The sequence below is a fragment of the Heptranchias perlo genome, chromosome 17, assembly GCF_035084215.1.
Source record: "Heptranchias perlo isolate sHepPer1 chromosome 17, sHepPer1.hap1, whole genome shotgun sequence".
Taxonomy (NCBI): domain Eukaryota; kingdom Metazoa; phylum Chordata; class Chondrichthyes; order Hexanchiformes; family Hexanchidae; genus Heptranchias; species Heptranchias perlo.
The window spans coordinates 20,005,581-20,017,319 of record NC_090341.1 but is presented as its reverse complement, the minus strand read 5'-3'; the positions used below and the strand labels follow the sequence as shown (position 1 = coordinate 20,017,319).

General features: G+C 39.2%; 2 protein-coding genes across 4 annotated transcripts in view; one reads left to right on the top strand and one right to left on the bottom strand.

Moving 5' to 3' along the window:
* Positions 1–11,739, bottom strand: part of mkrn2 (makorin, ring finger protein, 2) — a 60,533-nt gene that overhangs the window by 2,147 nt on the left and 46,647 nt on the right. The gene's annotated exons all lie outside the window — the stretch shown is intronic.
* Positions 1–11,739, top strand: part of LOC137334138 (RAF proto-oncogene serine/threonine-protein kinase-like) — a 74,017-nt gene that overhangs the window by 41,008 nt on the left and 21,270 nt on the right. For all 3 annotated transcript variants that reach the window (XM_067998670.1, XM_067998671.1, XM_067998672.1), the window contains exons 11-13: positions 4,454–4,538; positions 6,447–6,623; positions 9,835–9,881. In XM_067998670.1, the coding sequence (XP_067854771.1) occupies positions 4,454–4,538; positions 6,447–6,623; positions 9,835–9,881 (309 nt within the window). The remainder of the gene's footprint in view (positions 1–4,453; positions 4,539–6,446; positions 6,624–9,834; positions 9,882–11,739) is intronic.

The following is an 11,739-nucleotide window of genomic DNA, read 5'->3' as shown; positions in this document are numbered from 1 at the left end:
TTGGGGACAAAACTGTTCCTATTTCAGCCACCCAGTGTCAGCATCAAGCACTCTCATGTCAGATAGAGCATAGCCACATGCAGTACTCCCTCTACTTTTGCCCAACAAAGTGCTTCAGCCCCAACCTCGTAAAGCACCCACTACTGCAGCAGTGGGACTTCTATCCCATTTTTTCCATAAGCCACACAGTGGTCACTCTGAGTGAGATTGACAGTTTTTGTTTACTCATTCTCGGGATGTGGCCAGCATTTATTGCCCATCCCTATTGACCTGAGAAGGTGATGGTGGGTCGCCACCTCCTTCACCTTCATTATTTCCTCCCAAAGAGAGAAGGGAAATTGGAGGGTGTGCCAGGCCAGGGAACTCATCTGTACATCATAGCAGATGGAAGTAGATGAGGAGTAGTTTGTCTCCTATCCTCTCAATGAGGGGAGAAAGAGGTGGTGTATTGTGCTTAGGAAGAAAAATATTGAAATGAAAGGTATCAAAAGATTTAGTTTAAGTAACGAGAAGCAACAAGGATTTAGTTTAAGTAACAAATTGTCCAATCTCTAGAGCTGAATCTTAAAAAATCATACTTATGAGAAAATTTTACAGTTGATGTATTTTTGAGCCATTAGCTCAAAGAGAGTTGGAGTTGGTTGGTGCAGTGTTTGACTCTTAACCTGCATGTTATGTGTATGGGTCTTGCATAACAGTTGGGATATTGTAGTTCATAAGACCACATGTATTGTGTGGTATCGTGTGATATGTTACTTTGGCTTTTGAAATCTGGTGCTACTGACTAAAGCAACTGAAAAACGTAATTAAATTGATTTTTTTTTGGCATTTTTATAGGTGTTATAAAACTGGTATTTAAAGTTCAACTCAATTCCCCTCTGAAAAGTTTAATAAATAAACAGATCTCCACATTGACTATTCATACAGTGCCCTGCTTGTGGTTTACTGTAGAGAATATGATTTGGAATTGCAGCGCTGACCGCAGTGGGTGGGTGTTGAAGATTGTGGGTGAATTGGCCTGCCTCTTGACTGGTTATTTATGCTGTTGATGATAATGAATGGTTTGTTTAGTCTGATTAGCTGAGGAAGTTTACAAAACTGCCGTAATGGAAATGTAGCAACTATGGATCACGTGCAGCTATACTTAAATATGAAAATGAAAAACAGCTCCAGAGTTGGAGCTGGGCACTAAACTGTACTGAAAGCCTGGCTAATTGGAGTTGCATCACCTCCTCCTTCTAGTATTGCAGCTTGACAGTTTCATTTGTGGCTTTGAATTGGAATTGCTTAGAAGCTTCCATAGAACCATAGAGGTTTACAGCACAGAAGGAGGTCACTTGGCTCATTATGTTTGTGCTGGCTCTTTGCTAAAGCAATCTAAAACAATCCCTGCTCTTTCTCCATAGCTCTGTTTTTTCGTTTGCTTCAGATATTTATTCACTTTCCCTTAAAAGATGCTTCAGCTTCTGCTTCAGATACTCCTTGTGGTAAAGCATTGCATGCTCCAACAACTCTCTGCTAAAGAAATTCCTCCTAATCTTTCCCTTAGCGACCAATTTTAATTGATGACCCACATCGCTGACTCCCCAAACAGAAGAAATAGCCTTTTCTATTCATCATTTCATAATTTTAAATCTCCTCTTAGCCTTCTCTGCTCCAGTGTAAATAGTCCTAGTATCGCAAATCTCTCTTCATTACTATAGTTTCCCATCCCTGGTATCATCCTGTGAATCTACACTGTACACTCTCTATGGCTTTAATGTTCTTTCTGTAATGGGGAATCCAAAACTTCACACAGTATTCTAGCTGTGGCCTAGCCATTGTCTTGTGTAACCTTATTGTTGCTTCTTGTTCTCTATGCCCCTATTACCAAAACCCAGAATGCTATTTGCCTTTTTATGGCTTTATTTATCTAACTCGCAGTTTCAGGGAATTATGTATTCGAACTCCCAGGTTTCGTTTTTCATCCAAACCTTTCAGCATCTTTCCATTAGTTTTATATTCTTATTTCTTGTTTTCCCTCCCAAAATGTATTATTACCTCACACTTATCCACATTGAATTTCAATATAGATAAGTGTGAGGTGGTGAATTTTGGTAGGAAGAATAAGGAGGCCACATACAGCCTGGATAATAAGAGTCTAAATGGGGTAAAGGAGCAAAGGGATCTCTGGTTACAGGTACACAAATCACTAAAAGTCGCGATGCAAGTTAATAAGGCCACAAAATAGGTATGATGTGGAGATGCCGGTGATGGACTGGGGTTGACAATTGTAAACAATTTTACAACACCAAGTTATAGTCCAGCAATTTTATTTTAAATTCACAAGCTTTCGGAGGCTACCTCCTTCCTCAGGTGAGGAAGGAGGTTACGGCAATTTTCCGCATCGTTCACCTGAGGAAGGAGGTAGCCTCCGAAAGCTTGTGAATTTAAAATAAAATTGCTGGACTATAACTTGGTGTTGTAAAATTGTTTACAAAATAGGTAAACCAAGCACTGAGGCTCATTTCTCGAGGGATAGAATTGAAAAGCAGAGAAGTTATGTCAAGCTTGTAGTACTGTGCACAGTTCTGGTCTCCATATTATAGAAAGGATATAGAGGGATTGGAAAAGGTGCAAAAAAGATTCACAAGGATGATACCAGACCTGAGATGATATACATTTCAGGAAAGGCTGAATAGGCTGGGTACCTTTTCTCTAGAAAAGAGAAGGCTGAGGGGTGACCTGATAGAGGTCTTTAAGATAATGAAAGGGTTTGATAGGATAGACATAGAGAAAATGTTTCCACTTGTGGGGGTGTCCAAAACTAGAGGTCATAAATATAAGATAGTCACTAATAAATCCAATAGGGAATCAGGAGAAACTTCTTTACCCAAAGAGTGGTAAGAATGTGGAACGTGCTACCACAAGGAGTAGTTGAGGCAAATAGCATAGATGCATTTAAGGGGAAACTAGATAAACACATGAGGAAGAAAGGAATAGAAGGATATGCTGATAGGGGTTAGATGAAATATGGAGGGAGGAGGCTCGTGTGGAGCATAAATGCTGGCATAGACTAGTTGGGCCAAAAAGCCTGTTTCTGTGCTCTAGACGGATGTAACTCAATGAATTGCATCTGTCTGGCCATACCACTAACCTGTTTATTTTGTACAATATAAGAGAAATACAGAACAGGCAGGTGTCAAAACAGAATGTATTTTCTTCCTCAATTCTTATACAGTCCATTTCACTGTTTGTTAAGCTCTCTACTTTTCTGTCATCAGCAAATTTTCATGATGTGCTCCTGATACTTCCTCTACTATTTCTTCAGTATTGCTGTATTCAATATTCAGGCTATTTCCTCTTACTTACAAGCTGCATCTGAGGAAAAAAGACATTTGGTTTCTGCCAAAACTCTTCTCTTTTAAGTGAGAACAAAGCAAAAAGCAGCCGAGACTGTTTATAGCACATTCTAAAGAAAATGGGCAATTCTATTCTTGAAAATTTTATTTTGGATCTGGCACAGAATGTACTGCTATAGTCCAAAGGTTAAAGAGCCTGAGGGTGAGTCCCACTTTGATGATTTGCTCACAACACTGGGAGAGTTAAAGTATAGAGCAGCATCTGGAAGGCACAAAAATAAGAGAAAGATCCTATTTTAAAGAAAAACAGTTTTCTTATCCTTTAATTCAAATGCACAGGACAGTTGAAATAAAATGATTACAGATTTTATTTCAAGTTCTTTCTTTATCTTACATAATACTTAACACACCCTCAGATAATTGTATTCACTCATATCTCCACAGGACTGTATTTTTCTGATTCCTTGCTGACTTTTCTTTGGTGAGGGGATGAAATGCCAAGTTTTAAAATTAAAATTTATCAATCAATTCTCCAATTCGTTAGTTTTAAATCCAATTTATTTTTCATCAAGGAAGTTGCACAACCTAAAGTGGATTTTATTAACAAAATGTTAATTGTCTGAAGTGTTCTGAGGCGAGATGAATGTCCCTGCCTGTCTTGTATTAATTTTGTAACATGACTTCCATTTATGTGATCACTGCCTTTTTAAGTAATTATTATAAATCATGGCATTATAACAGTGTGGCCAAAGCCTAGGTTTCAAAATCATAATTTGAGACCAAATAATGTTCAGGGTAACCAGTTTGTTTAAAATGCACATTGTTTGGCCACGAACAATAATTATTTTATATCAGCAGTCGAGATAGTAGCTGCCTTATGCGAGGTGTTATCATTTTGGTCCTAGTGGTTGTAAATAGAGTAGAAGCATTTGGAGAAATTTGTGAAGCTGGGGTGCCAATGGAGAAGCGAGAGATTTCTTGTAGTCCAATACACACCCTGGCCCTGGTATCATGAAGACACATAATGGAAGTCACAAGCCACCGATCAGGACAACCTGACTGACTCCTCTGTTGAGTAACTGATGAGAGTTCTTGTGAATTTGCTATTTCAGGTGATGTAGCTGTAAAGATTCTAAAGGTGACTGATCCAACACCAGAACAACTCCAGGCTTTTAGGAACGAAGTTCAGGTTCTAAGGTAAGAAAAGTAGAGAGTTTCTCCCGGTATCTTGGCCAATGTTCCTCCCTTAACTAATACCACCAGAAATGAAGATTAACTGGTCAGTTGTCTCATTGCTGTTTATGGGATGTTGCCAGTGTAGAATGGTTTCTTTTTTGCTTGCGTAACAAGTCACTGAGCTCCACTAGTGGTTCATTGTGCAAAGCACTTTGTGTCATTTTGATGTCGTGATTATGCACAATATGAATGCAAATATTTATTCTTCTTCAAGACTGCAACAGGAACACTTGGTTCCAGGGAAACTAATAATGAGTCAAGGACTGGAACTCATTAAAGTTAATGTAAGCAAGAAAACAGTATCAGAAAAAATAATGGCACTAAAGACTGACAAATCCCCAGGACCTGATCGTTTCCACCCCAGAGTTTGAAAGGAAGTAGGTGAGGAAATTGCAGATGCTTCAGCCATAATCTTACAAATCTCTCTCGATTCAGGAATTGTCCGTTTAGATTGGAAACTTGCAAATGTAACTCCATTATTTAAGAAAGATGAGAGAGAAAAACCAGGAAATTATAGACCTGTTATTGGAATCTATAATTAAGGACAGTGTGACTGAGCACTTAGAGAAATGTGAGCTGAGAGAGCCAACATGGATTTGTAGTGGGTAGGTCATGTCCAACGAATCTAACTGAATTTTTTGAGGAAGTAACTAAAGTAGTGGACAGGAGAATGTCTATGGATGTAGTGTATATGGACTACCAGAAGGCATTTTATAAGGTTCCACATAAGAGACTGTTAGATAAAATTAAAGCTCATGGAATTGAAGGCAAATTATTGACCTTGTTAGGAGATTGGTTAGGCAGTAGAAGACAGAGAGTAGGGATAATGGGTATGTACTCGAATTGGAAGGAAGTGACTAGTGTCCCACAAGGATCTATGCTGGGGCCTCAACTATTCACTATATTTATTGATGATTTAGATAACTCAATAGAGAGCATTTTTCCAAGTTTGCTGATGACACAAAGATTGGTGGCATAGTATGTAATGTAGACTGGAGCATAAAATTACAAAGAGACATTGATAGATTAAGTGAGTGGGCAAAACTGTGGCAAATGGATTTCAATGCACGTAAGTCTGAGGTCATCCATTTTGGATCAAAAAAGGATAGATCTGAGTATTTTTTTAAATAGTGAAAAGCTAGGAGCAGTGGAGGTCCAAAGAGATTTAGGGGTCCATGTACACAGATCACTAAAATGTAGTAGTCAGGTATAAAAATCATCAATAAAGCTAATGGAATGTTAGCTAATGGAATAACTAGAGGGCTAGAATATAAAGAGAAGGAAATTTTGCTACAGCTATACAAAGCCCTAGTTAGGCCACACCTGGAGTACTGTGCACAGTTCTGGGCATCGCACCTTAGAAAGTATGTATTGGCCTAGGAAGGAGTGCAACGCATATTCACCAGAATGTTACCAGGGCTACAAGGGTTACATTATGAGGAGAGATTACATAAACTAGGCTTGTATTCCCTGGAATTAAAGGTTAAGGGGTGATTTGATTGAGGTTTTTAGGATTTTGAAAGGAATTGACAGGGTAGTTAGAGACAAACTGGTGGGAGAGTTTAGGACAAAGGGACATAACCTTAAAATCAGAACAAGGCCATTCAGGAGAGAAGTTAGGAAACACTTCATGCAAAGGGAGGTAGAAGTGTAGAACTCTCTCCCACATGTCAATATGATCACTTGGGTGAAGTGCGTGGGTGACTATCACCTATTCAACCTAGGATTGTCAACACCTTCAGGAGCGGAGAGAGGGGAGGAAGTTGGCAAAGAAAAAAACGTTAAAGAAGAATACATATTTTTAAACATTTATCAGTCTTTTTTTTGCAGCAGGTGCTTTTCTGATTGTGATCTGTTTTCTTGTCACAGGAAGACACGGCACGTAAACATCTTATTATTTATGGGCTACATGACAAAGTTTAACCTGGCTATTGTCACCCAGTGGTGTGAAGGCAACAGCCTCTACCAACACTTACATGTGCAGGACACAAAGCTGGAGATGTTTCAGCTGATTGACATCGCTCGCCAGGCGGCCCAGGGAATGGAGTGAGTGCAACTTCATAAAATCAACATTGTGTTACAGTGATATGACTTCTGATCTGTTGTTGTGTACATTTAAGTAAAAACTCTGCTGTGGTGTAGTTTGGTTCCACGTTTAACTGTTTAGAGGATTAATAATACTTGTAGCTGGGGCTCTCCTATTCTTTTACGGTTACTTTTTCTTTCTGTGAGTGATTACATTCTGGTATCTGCATCCCCTATTGTACACATTGCACTAAGCAGCGATAAATGAGTTTGATCTGAATAGACACCAAGCAGTGAAGGAGTCCAAGGCAACAAGTCTGCTTGAAGCTGTGACCTAGGGTTTGAATCATTACACTGTAATCTTTTTATATCAGTTGTTCTAGTGTTGGATCAGGATCTTTAGAATCTTTACAGCCACATCGCCTGATATGAAGTTCACAAGAACTCACATCAGTTGAATTGTACCAGTTATACCACAGGAGTGAACCTACAAACCATGGAGCAAACGAGTATTGAAAGGTCTAAGAAAACAATAGAAGCAGTAAGACAGAGCCAAAGGATTTTTCGTTCTATCCATGTCAGCAAGTAGTAGGTTAATATATATGATGGAACTTGGGTCCTTTCTGTATGACTCATTAGATAAAATTGCTGAGCCCTCAGGGAAGCTTTTAAAGAAGAGTAAGGTTCATGAGATTAAAGGCAAATTAACTGGCTGGATTGAAAACTGGCATGGCAATAGAAAGTAAAAAGTTATGCCCTTTCGGAATTCAATTATTTTATTTTGTATATAAACAGATGGTGTGGGCTAAGTGAGAAACGACAGTGGTTTAAGAAAACAGAACTCTAGAGTCCTAAGCTGATTAATGCTGGCAGAGAGCACTATCTGACAGCACTATCCATGTGAATAATCATAGTCTGCATTCTGCTATTGCTATAGCTGCCTACTTTTTTTTCTAACCTCTCCGTATACCCCACCTGGAAAAGGGTTGTACCCCAGTTTGTGAACCATCGGTCTAAATGTTAGTTTCTGATAGTCATCACTGCAAATGAATTATCTACTTTGCTCGTCCTTTATAGCAGTCTCTATCTGCCACTGTTCAAGAAACAGAACAGGGTAAACAGGCCCTTTGTTCAGTATTATTGGAGTTGAATAAATAGGCACTACTAATCTAGTACAATGATTAATTGTCATTGACAGTAAGGAAACTTTATCTCTGAGAAAGTCCAACTGTGAATGTTACTGCACATTTACATTGGATGAGTGCTGTCGATGGTACTCTTGCCATTGATGACTGCCCTATAATATAAAGCAGAGGACCTCTAGCGACCCAACCATGTTGGAGACCCACATTCTCACAAGTTGCCATTGAATCTCATATTAAATCAGATTTCTGTTTTTTTCTACTCGGTTGCCGGCCTCCAGTGAACCAAAGTTCGGACGCACTGCAAAAGAAAGGTTGATATGGGAGAGCAGTGCATGGAATTATGGCTTACTCTCCTGGGACTCCTACCTCAGATGTAAAAGTGCCTTTAATAGAGAATAAGACAAGGAGGCCTGTGCCATAACTTTGTAATTACTGGTCTGATCTCTAGAAATCATTATATAAATGATTGGTACTTAAATTTTAGAACAAAATGCTCCATCTATCGAGTTCCTTAAAAATTTCACATAAATCTTAAACTTTTTTTTAAACTGAAATAGCTTCAAGTGACATTTTCACAGATTCTAGGTGAAGGGAGCCTAGAAATTCTATGCGGTGAGTTGTACCATTTTTACACCAATGGAAAATGAGTTGTGCCCAAGAATAGACTGGAAAGATATTTACGTGAGAAATTCTTGGGCTAGCTCATTTGCATATCCTTTGGAGTAAAACCTGTGTAAAATGGAACCAATCTGGTGGGGTGCATGGAAATTAGAGTGCAAAAAAAAGCTCTACCTGAAGATTGCAGGCTGGGGAAGCAACAGCTAAGTAACGAACAGTGCTTGGCTCAGTCAGTTGACTGTTAGCTAGCTTGACTGACTCATGGTTATTTTTGTGGCAATTTACAAGAATGTCAAACACAGGAGAACCTGGCAGAGGCAGCCAAAGAAGGGACAAGAGCCAGGCACAAAGGCAGAGAAGAAGATGCCACAATTTCAGAGTCCAACCTGCAAATCCTCCTTGATGAAATAGAGGAGAGCCAGAGTGTTGAGTGTCCGTGGCAGGAAACCTACCGAGAAGGTTATGTGACTGCGGACCAGTTCCACAAAATGTTCAATGACCTGACCAGGACATGCAAGATAATACACCAGCCACTCTAAATTTCCTTCCAGCACACTCTACGCCCTATAAAAGTAACAGCTGTACAATTAATGCTTCACAATGCACTCTTGTTAAGGGGGATGTGCTAATTCAGGATCTTACAGTATAGTTACCTCACAGCAATTACTTGCATGCACAACCCTAAAACCTCCTCTTCCACTTTAACACGGTCATGGCACCACACCTCTTACTTCAGCTTTCCCATGCCAGTTGACACACACTCCTCAGCTGTTAGCCTTCAATTAATTCACTCAATCTTTTTGTAGGAGGAAATTACACACAATACCTGTGAGAGGCAGACCACCGGAGGGGGCATTCACAACCTGAAACACCTCACCTCCTATGAGGAGCAGGTCATTTAGCTCATGGGGAGGCACTGTGTACTTACCATGGGAGATGGCGAAATTCGAGGCATATTTCCGGAGTCAGGTCAGCAGAAAACTCAGAGCTACAGCACCAGTGCTCTCATTATAATATATTTAAATGAGCTCACTCATGATTCAGTGGACAGATTGCAGGAGGGCCATAAAGTGTAAAGAAATTTGGGGGGGGATCAGTTTTGGGCAGAAAACTGTCATAAATGGATTCCGCCCAATTTTGCTGCCAAAAATAGTTACTAGCTCCTGTTATGCACTGAAATTGTACCAGTGTGGAAATTCCAGGCCTGATTCTCAAATTTTAGGGAATCGTGGTTCGGGAAGTCGTGTGGTATTAAGAGTACTGTTACAAATCAAATAAAGACACTTTCTGCGCTGCTGTGCACAGTATTTCTGTGAAAGGCAAAACAGGTTTATTATTCAAAGATATTTATTCAAAGATTTTTCTTCAAAGGTATTTTCTTAGAAAGAGAGAAAAAGCTGCATTAATGGCCAGAAACATCACTGAGCCCGAACAGAACAGCCTGACTGTGTGGTTTGTTTCTTTTACAGTTATTTACATGCAAAGAATATTATCCACAGGGACATGAAATCAAACAGTATCCTTTTTTGTTTGATCTTTAACACTTGTTGTTTATTCTTTAGAGTGATTCAGCAGGACGATACACAGCAGAAGTAAAGGACAAATTTTGATCAGCGCCAAGCTTTAGATTTCCCAGCCTGACATAACTAAAAGTAATGGAATTTTCATCCCCAGCCACATGGATCAGTTTATTTTATTTGTAGCTCAGGTTCGACCCCTACTTCCTGCAGCGTGCTGCTTTCTCACCTAACTCACTGGTATGTATTTTCCTCATTTCCCAAATGAAACTGAGCCAACCAGGTGTTGTTACACAGGAATGCGGCGCAATTGACATGCCTCTCTATGCTGATAAGTTGATGAATGGGCAGTTTCATGGTGATTGGCTATTCAGGTCACAATTAGTGAACTGTAGATCCTGCCCTTCAAGTGTGTTGCAAGGCAATAGGTGAAACAATGTCGGCCCCATGGAAGAAAGCCAGTGAACAGTGTGTGTGCTGTAGAGAGAGACAGCATCGATTGTATGACTTTTTAATTTTGTGAGACTACACAAGGCTTGGTTGAATTCTGGCATGTATGCATGGAATATGATGAGCTGAGTGAGTTCTTTTGGGAATGGTGGTTGATCACCTAGATGCATGGGGCTAGTTTTGATTAATATTTGGAACAACAGCATGCTGCTATATTTAGGTAGGAGGATACTGAGGCAAATTATGGTTAAATATTGTTAAATGTTACAGATTTAGATACGACTAATGGATCTCCTGTAGCATTTTTCCACTATGCTGAGTGATAGTTATAAGAACAAGAATGTTATATGATGTAATGTACAATGTATTATTCGACTGCTGAAATGGATTTGTTTCTCTTTAAGCTCGCAAAGTTCGATTTGCTGTTAAGCAAACACAGCTTGAGGTTATTTAGAGTTCAGTTGCTGCTTGTGTAGAATGCTTGCAGATTAGCAGGTACAGATCAAAAGGACTGAGGATAAAATGCCTGGTTGTCCGATCTATTTCTTTTTATGATTGCTTTGAATCTGTACTAAAATATAACACCTAGAGTATGACAGATGCATACTAGATATTTTTAATATATTATCTCTCTCTATCTATCTATCTATCTATCTATATAGTAGACATTAAAAATGGTTCACTATTTCACGGCTGTTGTCAGTCATACTTCCTTCAACATACTCTGGTATCAGTCACAGCTCTGTAACTATCCAGGCTCACCTGTAACCAGGCTGACTCAAGAAAATCTATGAAACCAGAAACTCAATCAATCAAATCCCCAAATACTTCTTGAAATATTTTTCACCCGCCATTTTGCTCTTCATCTTGCTGATAATGGATTCAAAATAAGATTTCTAGCATATACAAAAGCATAAAAGTTAGGAATTTCACAATAGCATGCATAAATTTAATAATAGAATCTTTTTCTATGTTTCAGTATGTTCATTAATAGATGTTTGCATGTTCAGATCTGCTCACATATGTGAATTGTAAACAATTTTACAACACCAAGTTATAGTCCAACTATTTTATTTGAAAATCACAAGCTTTCGGAGGCTTCCTCCTTCCTCAGGCGAATGTGGAAATGAAAGGATTTCATTTCCACATTCGCCTGAGGAAGGAGGAAGCCTCCGAAAGCTTGTGATTTTCAAATAAAATAGTTGGACTATAACTTGGTGTTGTAAAATTGTTTACAATTGTCAACCCCAATCCATCACCGGCATCTCCACATCACATATGTGAAGGCAGGGGTTATAATTTGGGGCTGTATCCTGTTTTGCAGCTTTCTTTACTGATGAGCAGAGGAAACCCTGGAAAACTGCATTTATGCTGGTTCTGAGTTTCCATGGTTACAGCGAATGAGTG